This window comes from Perissodus microlepis, chromosome 7 (genome assembly GCF_051167445.1).
Source record: "Perissodus microlepis isolate ML-2025 ecotype Zambia chromosome 7, ASM5116744v1, whole genome shotgun sequence".
Classification (NCBI taxonomy): domain Eukaryota; kingdom Metazoa; phylum Chordata; class Actinopteri; order Cichliformes; family Cichlidae; genus Perissodus; species Perissodus microlepis.
In genome coordinates this window covers 9869092-9892240 of record NC_140467.1, presented here as the reverse complement: position 1 = coordinate 9892240, position 23149 = coordinate 9869092, and the positions used below count along the sequence as shown (strand labels likewise).

The 23149-nt window shown below is 40.8% G+C and overlaps 1 protein-coding gene across 2 annotated transcripts; it reads right to left on the bottom strand.

Moving 5' to 3' along the window:
• Positions 1 to 2302: 2302 nt before the first annotated feature.
• fam107b (family with sequence similarity 107 member B) lies at positions 2303 to 18112 on the bottom strand. 2 transcript variants are annotated; one of them, XM_084933277.1, is made up of 4 exons: positions 17961 to 18112; positions 6356 to 6527; positions 3501 to 3657; positions 2303 to 3335 (listed from the first exon to the last, which is right to left on the bottom strand). In XM_084933277.1, exons 2-4 carry the CDS (start codon positions 6481 to 6483, stop codon positions 3216 to 3218), a joined length of 405 nt encoding a protein of 134 aa, XP_084789403.1. In that variant the 5' UTR covers positions 6484 to 6527; positions 17961 to 18112; the 3' UTR covers positions 2303 to 3215. The 2 variants fall into 2 exon arrangements, with proteins under 2 accessions (XP_084789403.1, XP_084789402.1); XM_084933276.1 differs by lacking the exon at positions 17961 to 18112 and adding an exon at positions 7532 to 7764.
• Positions 18113 to 23149: the final 5037 nt, after the last annotated feature.

The following is a 23149-nucleotide window of genomic DNA, read 5'->3' as shown; positions in this document are numbered from 1 at the left end:
TCAGATAACAAGCATTGCATTAATGATTTATTGAAGCTTTTGACATTATACTAACATTTGTGTTCCGGTGATTGTCATAACCTCAGGTTAATCTTCTATTTACAGGTGTCAGGATAATCGTATGATCTTTCATTGCAGGTGTAACCATAATCATTTTATACATATTGCAGTTTGTTGCTCATTATAGAGTTGTGCTCAAGTTAATAAGGGTTAAGAGCTACAGTCAGCGCGATGTCTGGCTGATCTATGGACTGGAGTGACTTTGAGCATAGAAGGCCGCACGCGCTTACACAACACAAATATCATGCTTTTCTTGGCTCCGGGCGGAGCCTACTGGAGCAATGCACACAGATCACAAGTCACTAACCTTTTCTTTTAATTTTCTAGCTCCGTTGATTTGACACATTGGAATGTGTCAAAAAAGGGGGGGAAGTTGGGTTTTAACATCAAACAAGGGTTATATGAACATTTTTTATGACTACATTTGTTTTAATAACTTAGGTATGGTAAAGCTTGGGCTAATAGTGACCCAAGAGGTCTCCGGACTTTTTAGAGAACCAGTGAGAAGCATAAATCATTTTTCCATGTTTAAGCATTAATCATTGAAATGAATTGAATAGCGTTTAGAAGATAAAATGCCTGTGTTCACGAGAAGCTGAGTACCACACTGGAGAGGAAACCGTGGGACAGTAGGCGGAAGGAAACACATGAGTTGTTTTGATAATTTCTTACACACCTTGCAAATGTGCTTATAAGGAGTTGGCACTTGGTCTTTTGAAGGTCATAAGCTTCGTCCGGCGTGATGGTCCGGACTGATATATTGCAGGTATTGACTTTGAGTGCAGAGGGCTAAATGCAAACACGCTTACACACACATAGGATATGATTAGAATAAGTCCCTGGGACATTCTGAATATTCTAAACCAATTCTGAAGCACCAGAAGGTCAGTAGATAACAACAGTAGATTATTAGGGCTAGGCAGAGAGGTGTTTGGGTTTTCTGTCTCTTACAGAGAAAGGAACAGACACCAGACGAGGTCACAGATATACGAGGATCCTTCGCAGCAGAGGCAGACACAGTGACTGCCGAGACACCAACTGGGTCCAAGTGTCATGGCATTTTGGGCTCTGATAAGTCACCTCAAAAGGATGGATCCCATAAACACCGCAATAACCATGAATGGGTTGGCGGAGATCCAGGAACACCAGACCAACGAGGTTCGAGAGGCTCTTGGGCAAAAGGGGGACACGTTCCTGTTCCTTTTTCTGGGGAATACACGGGATACACAGGACCCGAGGATACACAGATTGTTGTTTGACATCGGGGCAGAATAATCCCCTGATCTGTGCAACGACTGAAGGGTTGTCTAACCCCTGAGGTTAAAGAAAGAAGAGCAGTGGATCACCCAACTGGAAGACACTGGTGGCTGCAGCAATAAAATAAAGGCTAAAAGCTCCTCGGACAGAGGTTCTAGTCTGAGTACGTCTGAAGGGTATAAGGTAGCACCAAAATAAAGCTGTGGGAGAACTGGGGAGTGTCATCTGTACCTGCTACTGTTGGAATAATAGTTCTTCTTGCATCTGGACTGCGCAAACACAGAGGTCATCTCACATATGGTTCGCCCAACAGGGTGACAAAGGGCCTCAGGCGTAAGAAGAAATGAACCCGGCCGCATTGGATTACAGGGTGTAGGTGTGCTCTTTATTCTAAAGAGCACAAAAGGGGGAGTGTCAGATTATAATATTATTTTATGCCATGTTAGACCCTTAATTAAAGATGGTGAATTATTATGTAGTTTTAGTTTGCATTATTCTCCTGAATTAGAAGAAGGTGATAACTATTGCATTTGTTAAGCTGATTTGCATTACATTAGACTGCTGGTTGATTGTGAATGAATGATATTGTTTTATGATGCATTATACTGCTGAGTTATGAGAAATACTGTTTGCAGAAAGTCATCGCCTTATTTGTCTGATTAGAAGAGAACAGAACATACTGGAGTTTTCTGCCCCATCTCAGCGGGAGCAGATAAACAGGGAGCCAAGGTTGTAGCTTAGGCACTGTGTGAGAGAAAGAATGTGAATGTTTAGGCTTTTATGATTAGGTGGGGGCCACTAGAGGCTATAAGAGTTTGATCAATGCTCCACCATTTTGAGATCTGATGCTGTCTGCGTACGGTGTCCATCTCCCACGCGTGTGATCATTAAAATCATCGTTTGACTCAACCCGGCCGGACCAGTGTTGTTATTGTGGTTTTTCCTCTTGTATCCATCCCCAATATTTGAATCCGTAACACCAGCCTCACAAAACTTAAATTATTTATTAAGTAACACTTTTATTCATACAAAACAAAACAAAAACAACAGAATATATAAAGAAAAGTCACTCTCATGCCTGGGAGTTTTACTATTGCTCAAAATTGCATTAGCTGAGGAAATGGCATGTGTACAATTTAAAAAAAAAAAATAAAGCGAATTCGAGTGTTTCACACAACCACGCACTCCCTTTGTCCTGTTCTGGCTTCATATACTATGCAGTAAAACAAACTTAAAAAAACAAAAAAAAAACCCAAAACAGAATGACTAAAAGTGTCCTCCCCTATACCAGCGCTAAAAGCTACAAACATAAATAATAAAAGCACATTTGTTTGGCTTTTACATTACACAGCTTCAAGAGTCCATCCAGTGTCCGCTTTTCCTTTTTTTGATTCTGAATGTGAGAACAAACAAACAAAAAAAAAAAAACAACAATAACAATGACAACATCAATAACAGTAAAGAGAAATGAGAGCTTGCTGTGGAGAAAGGAGTGAAAAACATAGGGGACAAATACTCCTGTGTGTGTGTGTGTGTGTGTGTGTTTGGTTGCATGTCCCTCAGAGCTCCTTGAAAGCTTGCTCGCCCTTGTGGAAAAAAAATCATGTAACATGTGTTAGGTCCTCCTGTGGGGGGTGCTGTGTGCTGCTGGGTGGGTATGAGTACTGGCGGTCCATTGCAGGCAGACCGAGGGGGGGTCTTTATTCTTTAAAGTCTCTCTCCTCACTGCATGAAGGAACAGCTAGGTTGGGAAAGCCAGGTCCAAGATCATGGTCACCACCGTGTACCACAGACACAACACACTCTCTCTCCTTTGTACACACTCTCCTGTTGCCTCTGTGCTCACAAAAATGTGCACAGTCAGCCAGACCCAGCCACCCCTGATGTTTTTTTTTTTTTTAGGTGGTTCGTTCCTCCCCGTCGGTCTCCTGCTTGGTCCTGCGCAGGTTGCTTTTCATCTTCACAAACTCGGGGGTGTTCTCCTGTTCCTCCCCAATTTTCTGTTGCTCCAGTTCAAGCTGCAGGAATAAAGACATTAAATTCACATTTACATTTACACGAAACTCAAGTTTTTCCAAAACACATACAGACAGCTTAGCAACTCAGATAAAGTTTTGAAAAAGCCATTGTACACGTTGGGATTTATGAGTGTGTAAATGACACAATGTCTATCAATCATTTACCTGCTCTAGTTTCTGTTGTCTTTTCATGAGCTCTATCTCCAAGTCACTCCTCTTCTTGTGGGCTTCTTGCTCCTCCTTCTGTTGCTTGAGAACTTGGTCCCTCTTTCTCTTTTCCAGAACCTTCTGGAGCTCAGGTTTGTTCTGAGGAGCCAGACCCCTGTGCAGAATCCATCAATGAAACAGCATGTCAGCTTCAATCAACACATGCTGATGTCACTGCAAAGCCTCATTCAGAAGGAGACTGGCATGCAAATTCATGCGTAATATATGACCTTATTCTGTTTTGACATGCAGATTAGTATTAGACTTTCGGATTAAACACGGCAATCATGTTACAGGAAAGTTCTGATTCGCAGCAAATCACAGATTGCTCCGCATCAAAAAGAATTGCATAAGATGATTTTTGCCAGCACAGGAAATGACTTTGAAAGAGTGGGCTGAAACCATGGGTGAGAACTTGGCTGTTTATTTCTTTCCCAGTTGCATTTTTTTTTGGTCTTTTAGTATCAAGAATGATTGCAGGGAAGCATACGCCACACACGGAAAATGTCTTAAGTCACTGCAAAACCAGTGGGACTGTTACACAACTCAGTGAAGACATCTCAGTAAAGTGAAAGCCCGAGGAGCAAAGATGCAAAATATTATGTAATCTGCTAAGCTCTTCCAAAATCATGACAGGAAAAAAAAAACCCGCACACACACACAAAAAAAAAACATGTTGTTTGGGGGGAGGGGGGTAACAGCAAGTTTGGGACGTGGGGATATTTAAGAAAAAGAAGAACAGATGGATTGAAGTCATCTATAAACAGACAAAAACTAATAAAGATCAAAGGATTAAGGGCAAATAAAGTGGCACAGTAGAAGGGAAAAAAATACTGTGCCTGGTCAAAAATCCAATCTCCATGCCCTTTACTGATTTAATTTTTTAAAACCTTTAATGCAGATTACCCAACACTCCAACTGATTTTTCTTTCACTATGACAGCCTGAATCTACACAGGCCACAGATGGTCTTCAAAGAAAACACAGCGTCCCTTACCTGGATACATTTTAGCAACAGCACTGCCTTAATTACATGCATTATTAAATCAAGACGATTACATAACTGAGCTCACGGTGTTCCAAAAAGCAGTGGGAGTTAATTTACAACAAGGGTCTGTTTTATCAAGAGTCACTGCTTCAGTTAAATGCCCTGTTTTGCATCAGTAAGGGTCTTAGAAAGCTCTTAGTGAGCTGAAGCAGGGCAGAAGGCCCAAGATGTGACTGGGTGGGCTGATTTTAAGTACCCTCACGCAGAAGGGGTGGACGCCAAGGTCGGCGACAGCAGTAAGACAGGCTACAGTACAAAGATGCTGACTTCATTCTTCTCTCACCGTGGGCAGTGTTTACATAACTAACCTATGCACACACCCCACCACCAAATGCATGGCCTCAGGCAGGCTGAGAGGAATGTGTGTTCAAAATCCCACACATCACTACCTCCATCTGATCGAATGCCTGGCCAGTCGTGGTGGCTGAATTTCTCAAATTCCTTTGTTTGTGTAGGAAGGTGCCATTACAGTTAAGGTAGCCAAGGCAGAGAAAGGCCCTCAGCTAGAGACAGTTTTGTAATCTCTGTTACATAACATATTTTTTTCCTCTCCGTTACAAGCATCCATCCATGCATCCATCCAACCATCCCACTTTCATCACTGTGACTAATCCACTTTGCAGGCCAGCCTTCTATACCTCAGCACACGATAAAAGCACAATCATTAAGGTTTATTCCCCCTTAAAGCTGGTTGATGCTTGTCAAAATCCTCTGTCTAGACTATTAGAAGCAATATTTTGCAGCAGTTTGAGCCGAAATTTTTATTTTCTATTTTTTTTTTAGAATTTCATTTCTCTTTGGCCAGTTTCCTCCTGATTCTTAAATGCCCTGCTTTAATCATTACACTCTGGTTTAAGACAGACCGGAGAACTGCTGCTGTGATGTAACAGCTGTCACCAGCATGCGTGTTTACAGAGCTATTTATAGTTCAGGCACAAAGCTGCTGGCACTGTATGGTGTGATAAAATACAAACATCGAGTTTGAAAGGGCAATCATGGGCCCCAGTATGTATGTGCATTTAAACATGCTAAGATATAAACGTATGCATACACTGATTGATGGCTCAGAGACTTACAGACCCATAAAATCCTTTGTTTCATGTAATATCAGTAGCCACGACTGGATTTTCCTCCATGGCATACATCTCTGACTTTTACATAACCAATATTTGCCAAAGGTTTTATATATAATAGCTTCTATGAAATGTTTTATATCCCAATCCTCACATTACACTGCTGCTGGGAACTAGATGGACCAGTGAAGTCAACCACACTGACAGCAGTAGCATACGGTAGCATCAGTGTCGTTGACATGGATACAAAAAGGAATTAGCAGAAAGTGGCAAGGTTACTGGATTCACTCATCCTCCATTAGTGAAGATAAAACTAAATTATCCTGAATGTGGAACCGTTCCTTCTTATCACAAGTTTATGTTACACCCAGAAACAAACAGGGATGTTTTATTGTCGTTCTAGAAACTATTGGACTTCAGTGGCCTCTCACTATAAAGTATTATCTATCTTGATACTAGCAGTATTAAACATAAGGAAATCTTAAATATTGCTTTATGGCTATGACTATTAAAGGCATAGGGGTGCAGCTATCTTTGTTTAACACTTAACTGCAGTTATAAAATATAATCTTGCTGTTGGTATCAACAAAAGGGAGGTAAATAATCTCTCTGAAAAAATGATTTGGATTTACCACATGTGGTCACCAAGTGACAGCTAGGAGTGAGATTCAAGGTATTTTTCTATCTGCTGACCTCTTCTGGTTCATGAGCAACTCTCTGTGCAAGTCCTGGTGATTACGGGAGCTTTTCACTGGGTTGATCAGTTTCTTGGGCTTGATGAGCTCATCACAGTCTTCGTCCATATAGTCCGGTTCCGCCATGACACTCCTCCCTGCTGACAGCGACAAACCAGGATCACAGGGATCTAAATCAACAGGGGGGAAAAAAAGAGAAAAAAAAGAGACTGATTTAAACACAGTATGAGATTTCTCATACTTCTCGCAAATCTTGCAAATCAGGATATGAGCATCTGCCAGATACTCTGGCATGAGCTCAGGGTTTTTCACTGGTCTCTATAGTGATGAAGGGACTCAGCACTGGAATTACGTAAGTGTTCCACACTGAGTGAAGAGGAACATTTCATCCCCTTGATGGATGATATAAGAAACATATGCATATTAATGAAGGGACAGTAATGGGTACAGCCCTTAAAAGCCTAATATCTTTCTGACACACAGTGTCATGTAAATATTCCAGAAACTACTAAAGCACAGAATTAGCCCAGAGAATCAGCCTACAGCTGTCTGTGGGCTTGAAATAAAACCAAGTCACATCTGTGAACTCCTCCAGATGTGAACAGATGTTTGCTTTGGTCAACTTACAGAAGGAGCAGAAACCATAAAGTAGAAATTTCTAGCAACAGTTGCGAATGGAGTGTTCACCTATTTTCATACACACAACCAGCATGTCAAAAACCCTCATTATGAACCATTATAAACTACAGAAATAGCAGGGGGTACTCAGGGTCAGCACGGTGTATATTTTTACTTATTTCTTCATTTAGCAGTGCTCTAGTTATAGCTGTGATTTACTCCAAGTTTGATCAATATCTCTCACAAGTTGCAATGTATGCATGTAACACCATACCTTTTATAGCAGTTACTGTTATCGATCTACCTATCTGAACTCATGGCTCACGTGCTCCACTTCAAAGAATGACTAATCAGGAACTTCGGAACGATGCGCAGAAAAATACCAGGATCCAACCGCATGACAAACATACAACAAATGCACTGAGTGATACTTGTGTTTCTTTAAAACACTGACTCTGCAAGCTAAAATAAAAAGGACTCACTACTTCACTGTTGAGCTACTGTTTGAATTAAAGCAAAAGAAATACATAAATTGAAAATGAAATGATAAACTCACCCTGCAGATGAGGAAAGACGGGGTATCTGAACATTGTAGCCATCTCTGTTATTTTGATTTGGGATGTATTCTCCAAGAAAAGCTATTAAAACACGCTGTCCTCTTTCCCTCTCTGGCTCTCTTTTTTAATTGGTATCTCGTAAAGCCTCGTGCAGGAGTAGTGCTTTGTTCTTCACAGCTGTCTGCTACTGAGCTGGTTGGAGTTCAAAGTCTGTTTTACAGCTAAGCTCACACAAACCCTCCCTCCCTTGCTCGCTCGCCCTCTCTCTCACTCTCTCTCTCTCTCTGCCCCCTCCCTTACCTTCATTGTTCCATTCACTTTTAATACACACCTCTGGCAGTTTATGACTATGCACAATGTTTCACTTATCAAATTTCATGGTACCTTTATCTTTACATTTTAACTTTACCTTTATTAATACAATATGTATTTACGACCTCTGTTAGCTTCAAAACTGTAAAGTTATTAATTACTCGACTACTAAATGATTGTCTGAATATACCATCCAATAAAGTCACGGCTTCCCCGGTCTGACGAATGGCTCAAACTCATAATCAGGTGTTTCTTCGACTGATAAGAATGAGCTGATAAGGACTAAAGAATGCTGCTTTTGATCTTACAGCCAATCACAGTTACTTGTTCCAAAGACGCATCACACTGCATGTTTCTGGCACATGCAGTGTGATGCGTCCTCACAAATCAAAACATGCATTCAAAAGCATTGACGCAATGAGTTACAGTCACCACAAGAGGTCGATATTTTTGCATCCCCAGGAGCTAAATGATGTCAGTTACATAACAAAGAAGCCTGGGATAAACACCTAGTGTGTGGCTGCACTGGGTGCAGAACAAAAAGAGAGAGAAATGATACAGAAACATCCTTGAAGAATATTATACGATATGCTGGTAATAGTACAGTTTTCCTGCCTGGTTGTCATGGTTGTAAACAATTCCTTCTAATCTCAGATGAGTAACCCTGTGTTTACCAACCCATGTAGCCATCACAAACCTATGCATATAACTAATTTAGAAAAGCAACATAAATAACACTGGTCACTAGTTTAGTTTACCACTACTTTCACAGACATCACTGACTCTAATATTGTAAGGAACCTGGCAGTCAAAGTGCATTTGTTTTTGACACAGGAAATAGTGATAGTGATTGTAAATGTGAGAAGGGGAAGAACTGCGTGATGCTGTAATCAGGAGCTGCGTGAACCCGCACATGATGGGCACATCAAAGGGTGGCTTCTGTTAATGCTGAGTTGGACGGGTACAGGAACTTACAGACTGGCAGTGTTGTCACAGTGTCCGTTTAACACATCTGCTCCTGCTTCCTCTCTGCCCCCGGGGAGAGGGGAAGTAACATAAGGAGTTCAAAAGGGACCTACAACCTCAAGTTCGAGGACTGCTTAAAGTCAGCTTGATCACTGGTGGTTCTGCATGTTTATTTGCTACTTCTGGCTTCTTTTTTTAAAAAAGCTACATGTTACAGTTGCACACCTAAAATCTAAGATGGGTACAGACAGGCAAGTTAACATGTTGTCCCTTAAGATCCCTCTGACTGCAGCTGCTTTGCCCATCGGTGGGGTTAAGAATGAAATAACATTGTCACTAACAGCCACTAAAATGTATGTAGTAGATTGCACGTGTTAATATGTGCACCTCCAACTCCACCACATCTCAAGATAACGATAATAATAATAACAACAACAACAACAACAACACAGTTTTTAAAAAAGCACTTTCTGCTTTTTCAAGAATCCCATTAAATCCCTCTGTGTTTATTGGTTTTGGAGACACACCCTTACTACTGAGACAGGCATACACAGGCACACACACACACACACAGAGATAATGAGTCTCCATTCCCCAAGATGTCCAGGAGAGAGCGCGCAGTACTAATATGATTCAAAATATCCGAGCATCCAGCAATAAAATGAGAAAGAAAAAAAAGTTGGTGAAAACAATGGGAACTAGAGAAGAAACAGAAAACTGGGTCAGAACAGAGTCTTGGAAAGGAAAAAAGCAAAAGCGGAAAAAGAAACTTCTTTCTCCCAGCTGTCCTCATTAGCTGTTCTTGTGTTGTAGGTAATCACACTTCTGGATTAAGTAACAGGGAATATCTGATTGATTAAGTGAGGAAAAATGCCAACAAAAAGATAAACAGTAGTGCACAAAGTTAAAACCACGAGGAGGCTTAAACACACACACACACACACACTTACTCACATCTTGCTGACACAAGTTCGTTCTTCTCACTGTATAAAAGCAATACTTGTTTTGCTTTTGTTGTCGTTTTATTTTTTATTTTTTAAAAAGAGGAAGCAGTTCAATGTGTTTGCACTGTGTGAGAAAGTGTAGTCCACAGTGGCAGGCTGCATTAGAGCTGATAGAACGACTAGAGTGCCAGCATTGTGCCAAGGAATTGCATCATCATGGCCAGCTTTGGTATATGAGCTAACACACACACAGACTTACATTCATTATATGGACTCATTTCTCAACAGCCTCTAAGTTGCCATGGCGATCAGCCACCACCCACAATTTAGTGACACAGCACTGTGATGCAGGACTTGTGAAGAAGCTAGAACATTAAAATAATTTTAGCACTGAATTAAAGCCTTAAAAACGATGTTAATGTGGCTTAAATTGTTAGCTTTGGGAAAACAATGGGAAAAAACTGCATCATGTAAAAATGTGTTACTTACAACAAAAGCCATCAGACTCTCGAGTTAACTGAAAGAAGCTATTTCTGAACCTAATTTAGAGCCTGCATATTCACACTTAGTCCTTACCTTACGCACATATGTGCATCCATTAAAAGAATAAAAACAAAACAGAGCACAGTAATGAGCATGGAAGGGGATGTTAAGCTGGCCGGGAAAACAATACTGTGGATACTCTAAGAAGAAAAACACAAAAAACAGACAAATGAAGGGGATTGTTAGTGATGTGAACATGATTAAGGAGCAAAGAAAAAGTAGATGACTATCGGCATGACTAACAAGATAGGGCATGCAAAGACACTGACAGCCATACTGAATGATGACATGGTTTAGCTTTTCATGAATCACAAACGGCCCTCTTCCTGGTGCAGCCTTAGAGACACAGAAAATGAAGGCAAGGAGAGCAGCTGGTGGCCTGCGTTGCCATCTGACCCCACCGTTTTCCTTCTAGGACACAGGCACAGACCATCCAGAGATCTGCACACCACAGGGTGGGGTTGGGCAATCAACTGTCATTGGTGGTGAACACATAGCTGACCACACCCACTACAGCATGTGTGAGCCAAGATCCCCCCCTTGCAATTTCCAGTACAAAGGTACACAGGGGTTAGGCTTAAGAAAAGCACTGATCTGAGATTTAGCATCCAGTGTTGATGTAGGCTTTGGCAGCTTATGTAAAAAAAAAAAAAAAAAAAAGAGGATCTAATTTTTGGAAGAGCCAAGCCTGTGCATTGTTTGACTTTGTGTTTCTTGGTTAAATACGATAAAGAATCTGAATATTAATTGCTATTCAGGCCATATATTCATATATACTGACATATGTTGATTGTAGATTCATATGAGCTAAAGAAAAAAAACAACAACACATTAACATTTAATAAGATGCATATGATTGTGGCCATAAAAAAAATTAACATTTAATCTTATACATCTTGCTTCCTTGTCCCATATAGTCTGCTTTTACTTTGGACAAATCCTCTATATTCCACTCACAGATGGGAGGTCCACCCCTCAGGGGAAATTACGTCATCAATACCCCTGAAGCAACCCCCACACCCCATTCTGTCCCTCTTACACACACACACACACACACACACACACACACACACACACACTCTCTCGCCTTGCTGTGTGTCACAAGCTGTACAGATCCGGATGTGAATCTCCAAGCCTCTCTGTTAATGAAGCGGCCATTCAGCCATAAATAGGGGAGGCCCTAATTAAAACGCAGAGATAGATGGGCTTTTAACGGACAGCTGAGGGAGGATGGGGGTGGGATAGCATGGCCCTGTGTGTGAGTGTGAAGAGAAAGTGACTGAAAAAGTGAATCACAGAGTTGACGGTCTACCAGCGACCATGAGATAATTTCCCATATGGGCTCCCTGTACATACGTGATAATTCACAGCCTTACCACATGACAACAAATAAGTCATTGTGGCAAGCGTGCTTACTCTCCTGTACCTACAAACACATTCAAGCTGTCATCTATAAACACATACCACATACCCACATTTATTTTTTGTGTGTTTTGTTGTGTATTTGCATTTGTAGGTAAAATAATTTGAGTTCAAATGACTATCTAGGTAGTGCTCATCATATTGCAAAGGAGCCAGTAAGATAAGAAGAAAAGATGGCCACTGGCATGATTTTGTCTGAGCGCAATGCAAATACCACTCTTGCCACCTGCATCAAGAGTTTCAGTTTAGACCAACTACTCTGGGTATGCCAGAAAGGGTGCCACACAATTGCTACCGAGAGAGCCGAGTGGTGAAGACGCGGCAACTTTGGAGCGATTATATTTTTAGCCAAGTACGACAAAGAAGAAACATACAGTGAGATTGAAAAGGGCTCCTCAAATGTATTCCGAGTTTGGGGGTTGAGATCTGTTTTGTGTTTTCTGCCTTGGGGTGGGGGTCTATAGCAGGGGAATTTAGGGGCCTCATCATGTACTGACCTCCAAAAGCACCCGGACCGCTCCCACAGTACAATGATGTCACTTGGGAGATGCAGGGGTATGGGAATTTACAATCTGGGTTTTAGGGTTCATAAACCACAGATGTGCAAACATGGAGAAAACACCCACACAAGGAAAGGATAATGTGCATCATGTGACAAAGGCATGAGCTGTGCTATGCAGTATGCGTCTGTGCACGTCGGATGCTTGAAAAACACTGGAGGCATCAAGTCAGTACCAGGCTGTTACAATGACAACAAAAATCACCAATACGCCTCCCAGCCAAAGGGTTCAATCGGGGCATTTGAGTTACTGTTACTCTCTTTGGCAACTTGATACTTACTGTAAATACATTATTTTTGTTTGGCTTCTACTGCAGTTTACAAAATATCGATAGCTTCTTTATATTGGTCTGATAAATCTTCCACTTGATACAACAGCTTTTATGGGCTTACTACAAACAAACTAGAGTTAGAAAACATATTTATGCTCCATATACAATAATCTACAACAGAGCCACAAATATTTTGGTTTTATCTCAACAAAAAAAAATAAGCGCCTTAGCAGATACTGTATCCTTTAAAAAATTTTAAGAGCTTTGCATGTTTAAAATTAAACCTTATCTTATCTTATACTGCTCTAAGGGCTTACAACTGGGCCTTGGTGCTGCCCCCTAGTTAATCCACTGTTGTAAATACAGCCTTTGGGCAGCTCCCTCTCTACACAGTTCTTTCTGGGAGCAAGAACAATGTGTCTGAAATGACCACAATAAAAGAGAATAATGGCCCCTCTCTGTGACTTAATACAGATTTAAGAGTAGCAGTCTGAAGCCTGAGCTTTTCGCTTGTAAGGATCATTTGCAAACAGGACATCGTTATCTGAAAAAAAAAAAAAAAAAAAAAAAAAAAAAAATGGCCATGTTGAAGGAAAAAACCCATCAACTATTGCATCAGTACACATAAGGTCGAAAATTAGGAAAGGCATAATAGGTTAATTTATTATATATATTAAAAATATATATATCTCAATATATGTCAGCTTGTCAAACCCTCTCATTATAACTACAATATTTGAAAGAACTCTCTTCAGAAATCAGGCTTTAATACTGACTCTAAATGAGTAACTAAACTGTTCCTTCCCACCAATGCATTTGTTTTATATCAGACAATTTCAACTACTGGAACAGAACAAAGTAGAGGAACATGCATAATTTTACTTCTCCTGTCTGGTTCTAGTTCTCGATTAAAACAAACAAACAAACAAACAAACCTGGCATACCCAGTGCACACTTTGGCAATAACTGTATGTGCAATTGTTAATGTAGTTTTGTGGCTGTGTTGTAAGCTGCACTTGAAAATGGTTGTCTCTTGTGGCTGTAATTCTTTTATCTGTCGGTGTTATCTTCCACTCCTTTTTGTGTCTCAAAAGCACAGCAGCTGCAATTTGTCTTGCCTGATGATAACACAAGTCTCACTGCCTCCATCTCTTAAGAGTATCCTGATCTTTCAAATGTGTCTCGACATGATCAGATGAAGCAGATACTGGTAAAATATTATGTATTAGTTGTTAAGATGTTACTTAAAAATGTAATTATGCTTAGCTATGACCTTTCTCTCGTTGAACTGAAACATGCCGAGTTAGACAGTTTCTGTTAAGCACAGAACTGAAATTGTTCCATGCTGTGGCTCCTGTTGCTGCACGGTTTGAGCCCCCGGGGTGAGGCAGATTACAGGATGAATGGGATGGATTGAAAAGGCACAGACACCACTTTGAGTCACGCTGTGGGAATGTGATGAAACTGCACACTGATTATCGCCTTGGACGCACAACAGCAAATACATGTATGGACACAGAGACCTAAATATATTCAAACACTGACATATTTGAGTGAGAAACATTTGGGTGTTTTTCCTCCTTCAAAAGGTTAAAATGAAACTGCTGACAACCGCATTCAGGGCATATTTCAGGAAGGGATACAATTTGAGGTCACACCTGTTAGTCAAATACAAAAGGCTGGCCTATATGCTCACAACTGGCACTGACACATGTTCTTGTATGTATATGTACAGACCTGATGGGAACAGGTGGAGAGATGAAGATCACAACACATGCATAAGATCCAGACTTATATACCACAGGCGCAGCTGAGATATACGCACATTTCATGTAGGTCCTCCTTACTGAGACATAAGAAAGATCCACACACACACACACACACACACACACACACACACACTTTAAAATACATTTCCAATATCTGTCTCAATAGTGGTGTGAAAGACATGCAGGAAAATAAAAAATATATAATTGTTTTGTCTGGCTAAGAAATAAGAAGTCTTTGTTATGGCTCTGTTGTCTGTTCCAGCTCCAGATTCAAAGCTTTGTGCTTTACTGCTGTTTTCCTCATATGGAGCAGGCACGCCCATCCTCATCGACTACTGGCAGAGCCCATCTGGGATCTCACATCTGATTGGCTGGAGGGCACACCAGGGAGTATTTGGGAGGTTCTCCTTTGTTTACATGCCAGTAAAGAAAACCCCAAAAACAACTGTTACCTTGAGCGACCAGACAATCTTTAGTTAGCCAGACAGACACACAGGGGTGCAAGCTGACTGTGCGGGCACACGCATATAGAAACAATAAGGGTCCCAGGTATCCAAAAAACAGGCTAAATGAGGAGCTTTGTTCTCTCTGATTCAATTAAGTGTGCTCGTCATGACAGAAAATATACCTGTCTTAAGTAAAATGTATCTGTATAAATCTATTTATACAGGCCTTATACAGGCCTGTATAAATCTATTTATACAGGCCATAAATCTATTTATACAGGCCTGTATAAATAGATTTATACATGCACATTTTACAGACAGAAGTCTTGATCTTGTGCTTTTGCGTGATGAAACTTCCAAAATCAAGTATACGCACCTTGAAATCGCAGTCATTTTCAAGTATTAGTAGAATGGGGATCTCTTCTACTGTGGAAGTGTAGCTATGTTCCTGTTTGTGTTAAAGAAAGGACCATATATCTTGATATGGGCTTACAATGAGCTTAATCCAATACATTGAGCTCAGACTCCCAATCGCGACATAGCCGCAAGGAGGAAAGCATTTAGAGTCAGCGTGCATGCCATCCATTCTCCAAGGCTATGCAAAGTGGTCAGCACAGTAATGGTGCTTTATTGTGATTGAAGCTCTGGCGTAACAGCAGGAAAATCAATGGGATTCTTTGAGAGGCAGAATCGCTGTAGGTGTGTGCACTTGTCTCTGCTTCAGGCTTTCCTTTCCATGCACCTTAATCTGTCTTTCATGAGTAAATCAGTCTTGAGCATGCTTAAACAAGTCTCTCCATGTCTGAGTTGCCACAGACCCCCCCCCCCCACACACACAGATGTGCATGCCACACAAGCGCTATATCAAGATACTCGGCACCTGAACCGTGACACAGCCAACTGTGAAACCGCTGCAACAAAACTGCAGCCGAGTGAAAGATCCTTCGTCGATCCTGCTTTTGGATTGCATCACTTGTGTTTATGTTGCATCATAATATTTAATTCAGCCTTTACGGGCGCAAATTGTTTTTGAAAAATTGTAGAGCCAGATTAAAATGCTAAGCAGCTCTCTAAAACAGTTGTAGAAAACATATTTTAAGAAAGCAGGCTGAAGGAGTCCTTTAATGCAAACCAAACATTTTGGTATTTTATATAATGACACTGAACTAACTTTATTATTAAACCTGAGGAGTACACTAGAATGAGTACAACTATTTTGGCTTTAAGCCTGGAAACTATTTAGCAAATGCTTAATGCCATTTAATCATTGCAGTTAGTAGATGATGGCTGATTGAATACACTGTCCTTACACTTGCTGATATTCTTTAATACCTGCTTAGGAAAGGACAAAACCAAAAGACCCAAACAAATTACTCTAACAAACATCTTGAAAAACAAAGTATTCCTATGACATAAGCATCAAAACAGGAGCACTGTGGCACATTTGAAAAGCTTTAAACAATATTACATACGTTAAAAGTGGCACTGGACAGAGTGAGGTGGTGTTTGGTAAAAATGCTTGAAGACTTCACTAGAGATCCTCTGAAATCGTTCTTAGTTTACAGGCTAATTACAGGGGTAAATGCTTAAAAACATTTGGTACAAGGTAGTCTTTCACCAACAAGGCCTGAGCTTGAGCTTTCCTGACTCAAACACCTTTATTTTCCTGAGGTCGGTTTGACTCCTTGACATGGTCTCTAACTCTGTAATGATATATCTGAGAAATGCACCAAACCACTAATGGACACTTGCTATTATAGAATGGAAACTCAGATATTTCATTCACATATTTAAATTCCTTTGAGTGCAATGATAATGAAGCAGGCAGCTTTTCAGTTATAACACCCACCACACACACGCACACATACACAGTGACGGCATCAGCTCTTACGGGAAGACAGCAAAGACAGACCTAGTAAGAGAAACAGGAGAGAGAGAGAGAGAAGAAGGAAGGAGGGGGTTCAAAGATCAGAAAACAGATGTAAATCGTTTCGCAAACTCTCCTCCAAATGACTAACACATGTGCAAAACTTTCCCCTCCCTTTAGCACAAACACCCACTACCATACTCTTAGAAGCCATTCACCTAAACGGCAACAAACTCACTCAAACCACCTGCTTTTATCACCTCTCTTCTCACTAAAACATCAGATCGCCAGAGTTAAACTACCTCACCTTAGGTCTACTCTGCACTATTTACCAAGCTGCTAGTTTGCCTCCACCCAGCAATCACACAAACATGCACACACACAGACACTCAACCCTCTAGCTCCAGCTGGGGTTTGCCCTGTTTGCTTACCGTTGTTAAAATTTAACAGAAACATAATTCACTATCAAAAAGAAATGCCTCAAGTTTTAGACTTGCAGACCTGTTGCCACTTTAAAAATAGACACTCTCACACTCACATGACAGTTGTTCTGCCTGATGACAGCACAGACCAGTTTGTCAGTTCTGAATGAAGCCATGTGCTTAGACCTAACCACTCCTGTCCCATTCCACTCAGAGTCTGACTCACTGATTCAGTCACCCATAAAATGTGGTCTCTTCGCATGTAATTTGTCTCTCCGATTGATCTCCTTTCAACAGTAAATACTGAAGTGCTATGTACAGGTTATGGTAGCTGATAAGAAAAATAGAACAACGAGGAAAAAAAAAAAACCCAACGTCTGGTGGTACAAACTGTAAACACAAAATACATGGTTTTGGGGTAAAGGATTATGAACTGGCTTAAAAGCAGGAGTACCATATGTAGCCTTTGCATTGGTTGCATTTTAAGCCCTCACAGGTTCACACAGATACAGAAGGGGAACTATAATAAAGGCTTTTCCCCTCTGCTGTTTCCTCAAAGTACCAAGTGCCACAAACGCTACCTGCTATAAGAAAACCAAACTGTTGTCTGTGCGTGTGGAAACAACAACCTCAACGTGTTTGTTCCTCACTGTCCCGTCGGCTACAGTCATGCGCCGCAACAAAAGGAGACAATGAAACAAGAGTTTGTATTTCTGCAATCTCATTCTCTCTCTTCTCCGGCTTGCTCGTTTGCCCTTAGACACTTTCTAGTTTCGAAACCCTAAACCGGCCGCTTAGCTATACCCGCGCCGCTTTTTTTGTTAGTGCACTTGTGAAGCAAGCTCACGAGAAAAACAGCACGAGCTCCAGCCACGCGCGCACGCGCGCGCATACACACACACCTACCTCAAAGTCGAAGCCGACGCGACTTGTCCAACTCGGGTTGTTTAATATTTAAAGTGACAAAGTGGTTTGAGCCACATCGGTGCGTCTCCGGGTCACTTCTTGGGGTTGAGGTGTGTCTCCCTGTGGAATCTGTTAGCTCCGGCTCCACATACACTCAGTCAGGACCCATAGAAAATGTAAATTTAAACGGGGTGGGAGGGATGGAGTTACGTCACACAGGGGCTCCTCCTCCTCCTCTTTCTTCATCTGCTCCGGAGAGAAGATGAGTGGGGACTCCTCGAGCTCAGGGCGGGGCGTGCACGAATTGAACGTTACCAGGTTTCTTACTGAAAACTGGGCTATAGGTGACATGTGTTATCTAAAGCCTTACAGTGGCCTTGTAAAAATTATGTAACGCGTGGAGGGACCAGGCATCAACAACTAAATCTTCATAAATCATGTGACACACAACATGTATGTATGTAAACAGAAATTTCCCAGCCTTGTAAAAGCATAAATTGAACTGTAATTTGTTTTAGGGAAGTTCTGATATGCAATCTTTTTTTTCTTTTGTGCATCCTCTTTATCTTTTGCAATAACTGCTTCCTGTTATTACAGCTGCTAATCACTCTGGCGATCACCCATGTGAATACATTGCTTGATAGCACACTTGTTTTTTGTTTTTAAGGACAAGTTTTCATATGTATTGACTTTCATATGAGCTAACTGAGATCTTGGACATTATCTCAATATGTAAGAACAAAAATGCTGTGTTACCACACCTGATCATCCACATAATATATCTGGTATTCTATAACAGACTTATTGTGTATTAAGCAGGCCCAATTACATCTGTAACTGTAAAAATTTGTTTGTTTCTGTACCTTAAAGTTGCAACAATTTTCACTTTGAGTGAAAAAGGTCCCAAACCTTTTCTTAAAAACGTCCTTATGACCTTTACGACACTCCGTTCTGTGGCAGAGCTTCTCTTTGATTGCAACACATCAGCCTGCTGCCTGTTATTTTTTTCTGCAGAATGAGTATGCTGAGCATTATTTGTGATAAAGAGTAATCTGCTTACTGATAAAGGGCCTGTGGATCTTCTTATCCCCCCACCCTTGTCCTTCTGTTAAATCGGCTCACTGAAACCCCTAGTTTCATGGTGATCTGTCACTTTACATTGCCTTGCTTATTTCAGGGGAAAACTCTGTTTTTCTTGGCTACCTCTCATTGTGTTGGATCTCTATTTCATAAAGCTCTAAATTCTTGTACAACTACCAGACCAGGCTTACTGGAAATCACACAGACACACACAAAAAAAGTGCAAAATGGCCCAAGGGTCTGGTTTGAAATCTAAACACGTGGGAGGAGGGGGGTCCAGAGAAGCAAAACATTCCTACAAAGCTTGTCATAACCTAAGACAGAGGTGACTAAGAGTTTTCTGCTGAACAATGGGGTGAATCACGAGAAGGGTCGTCACTGGCAGAAAGGACACTCCCTCCAGAGACCACCACACTTAAAGCAGAAAGCATGCAGGAAGCAGATGTGCGTAAGTGTGTGACTGCGGTTGCATGTAAGAGAATAAAATCTCTATGAAAAATCAAAAGTCGGAGCAACGACTGTCAAAGAGTTTTATAAGCCAACCTCAGCATGCTGTTTCAGATGTATTCCTCCTGCTTAGAGTGACAGTTTTGACATTCTGGAAAAGGTTCACTGTCTTGCGCATAGAAGAGAGGAAACTCTACACATGAGACTGTGGTGGGTGTTTTTGGAAACTATCCTACTATGATAGGTCTAGTGTAGTTAAGACTTTTATCTTTCGATTCTGACAAACCTCTCTTAAAGGAAAAGTACAAAATTTCTCAAAATGTTCACCCATACTCATTTAAAACTTAACTTAAAACTTAACTGAGCCTTAATTTCAAGAATATAGCCGACATGAAATAATCTATGGTTTATATAAATAAAAGAACAAGCAAATTTTAACTTTGAGGTTTAGTCTTTGCCCCAAGGGAGGAAGAAGGTACTTCCTCACTGCTAAGGTGACAAACCAAACTACTTTGTCACCATAGCAAAACTAGATCAGAAAAGATATCACATCTGTCACCAGATCCGTTTTTGGTGGCTATAGATTGGTTTCAGCAAAGGTTTGGGGAAGTTTTTTTTTAACTTCCAAACCACATTGTGATAAACAGATTTAGTGTAGCAGTTACTGATGGGATAAACCCAAATAGTGGTTTGAATATGTAAAAAATCCCCTTTCTCTATTTAATAAAGGACAGACATTTCCATCATAACCACTTTTACTGTTAACCAGAAGCTTTCTGTGATGTCAGGACTGTCGTTATCAGATGCACATTGACAGATTTGTGTGGACACATTTGAGCATATAGACACAATCCATAATGTTGCATGTGACTAGCTAATGTGGACAGTTTTGGACACTGAAGGTCAAGCTGTAGGTTTTTCCTGGAAAAGATCATCCTTACTCTTCCTCCCTCATAATTTCACACCACTGCTATCTGAAGTATAACATCAAGGAGAGATGTTTCTGTTTATGTTCCAGATTTTCACATGGTGTTTGTTTATCCTCGTGTCTATGTAGATTTGCAGAGATTTGCGAGGCCCCTTGTTTTTTTCTTTTTCAGGCCTCTGAGGGCCTCCACTTTAAACAGGATATAGCAGTTATCTGAAAACCATGGTGACAGAGAGGCCTTCCTGAAAGTGTGGGCAGGTCTTAAAAACCGATCTCTTTTATGTTTAATTTTTGTGTGTGTTTGTTGCTCCGTGGACCTAGTCATGAAAATGTGCAAAGAGCAAAAGAGGGTGAAGTCATACTGAATCTTGCACCAGTATAGGAAAGGAGTTGATGTAAATAATTGCATAATTGCAGTGTACATAAACTCCACCCCCTACATGTTTGACCTACTTCTGAGTGACTGGGGGTTCATACCAGCAGCACACCCACCATATGCTGAGGCAGTGTCTGTTCAAGAGAACTTGGTCAACTTAGTAAAACACCATTTTCTTCTCTGTTGTACTCACACCAACAGACAAACTGCATTCTTTCCACAGTTTTATCCCTCATGTCTGACACGACTACAATTTAGGGCACATAACCTCAGTGCACTGCTGGAGAAAACCACAAATAAGACTCTGTTCTTAAGTGATATTCCACTTTCATGATTTGTGTTTTGGAAGAATTTTCCAATTAGTTTGCTATTTTCAGTTGTTTGGGGTTTTTTTGTTCCCCAATTTGTGTGCATTAAAAAGAGGATGTGTTCGGAATATTTTGTAACTAATAAAGCAGGGTGCCTTTTTTTTTTTTTAAATAAAATTTGGGCAACACGCCCACTGTCAGCCTGTCTGTCTGTGAGATGTTTTCTCCAGTTGTTCGGGTAACGTAATGCATTCAGCTTTTGCTGCCTTTCCTTCTTTTCCCTGTGAGTGTTCAGCCAAAGTTCAGCTAATTCAATCACTGATGGATGACTCACGCCAGTGTCCCTTTGTGCACAGACACACAAGGGCCAAGCGTACGCATACACATGCACCACGGTGCTTGCCTGGATGAGGTGTGTGAGGTCAGTGCTGCGTCAGCCTCTTGGTACGCTTGTGAAATAATCGGTTCTCGCACAGCTTCACGAGCCAGCTGATGTGCCATGATGCTGTTATATATATTTCCTGTTTCATGTTGTCTGTCTGGAAACCAACCCAGTTCTTTCACTCTCTCAAATGGAGAAATGAAGTCAAAATTGATAGCAGTGATCTAATTTTGACAAAGTAGGATATTTTTTGTAACCTTTTTGTGGTCCATTACTTAAGACTAATTATAATTTTTTTCTTAATTATTTATTACAATTATTTTGGCTCTTTATTATCACACTAGATCGTCACACATTCATTTGAGTGGATAAGATGGCACATTCATCACATTCAAAGAAAAAACAAGTGTAACTCAAGCGTAACAAGTGAGCAAATTAGAGACTACATGTCATTTCCCGCATGTCTGCCTGTGTGTCAGTGTTTGCATGCATTTGAATGTGATGCAAGGGAGCTCACGCAAAGATCCAGATACAGTTATTTAACTGCGGCCCTTGGATGTTGTCACAGAGGCCATTATTAATGGCCCAGTCAGCCAGATTTATTGAGCTTTAGTGTAGAGTTTTCCTCTTTAGCTTAATGACTGCCAAAAGGAATGAGAGCAGATGGCTTCCTTACAGTAAGAGCAATATAGCCACAGGGTTGGACAAAAGTACCCACTAATTATAATGTCTATTTTATCACACAGACCATAGACACACTACATTTATATGTCTTTGGGATATAAATCTCACCCACATATACAGTATAAACATGTGCTAACTGATAGGAAATTTGACAACTTGCATGGTTTTACATATACAATTTCAACACACTCTACAAACAAGCACAAATATTCTTTCACAGCACTGACAGAACAGTTCATGTAGATCACTGAAAGGCCTCAATAACTTACAAATCTTACAGGTGCAGAAACAAGACTGACAAAGTTCAACTCAACGGTGGGAGCCAAGCAAGTCTGAGTGAGAGAATTCTTGTGCTTCCCATGTGTCCGTGCACTCATCTGTCTGTGTTTGTGTGAAAAAGCTGAATAAGCAGGATTTACAACATAGAGAGCAAGGCCCTTCCAACAACACACACACACACACACACACACACACACACACACACACACACACACACACACACACACACACACACACACACAAAGAGTGCAGGAAATCAAGGTCAGTGTGACAATTGTGTGCGTGTGTGTGTATCAGAAAGAGACAGAGGAGGTTCTGTACTTACATTACGCCCTGGTGCACCATAATCTCTCCCATTTTATCCTTAGAGGGGGGTGGGGGGCAAAAGTGTACTTGTATTGTTTCAGTTTCTCTCACTGGAATAAATAGACCCCAGTTGTTATAGACTTACATGGTACATTGTGTTAACATAACAACTCTTAGAAAGCCATGTGTAGCAGATGGTCTTTCTTTGTGTGTGTGTGCGCGTGTGCTTGTGGCACAGAGGCAAAGTTAAAGATGTTAATCCTTTAAAAGCATCTAAATCACTGTTCTGGGTTAGTAAAGCACTAAGACCACTAGTGTAGTTTGTTTAATATATTATTACTGCTCTTTACCCTCTGTGCTGGAGAGCTGATTATTTACACATAACCCCAGTGAAATGAT

Coding starts and splice junctions, on each gene's coding strand:
- fam107b (XM_084933276.1), bottom strand. CDS start 7,574: ATGGCTACAATGTTCAGATACCCCGTCTTTCCTCATCTGCAGG. Junction 3,658..6,355: donor TTGCTCATGAACCAGAAGAG/GTCAGCAGATAG, acceptor GATTCTGCACAG/GGGTCTGGCTCCTCAGAACA. Junction 3,336..3,500: donor GACAACAGAAACTAGAGCAG/GTAAATGATTGA, acceptor TTATTCCTGCAG/CTTGAACTGGAGCAACAGAA.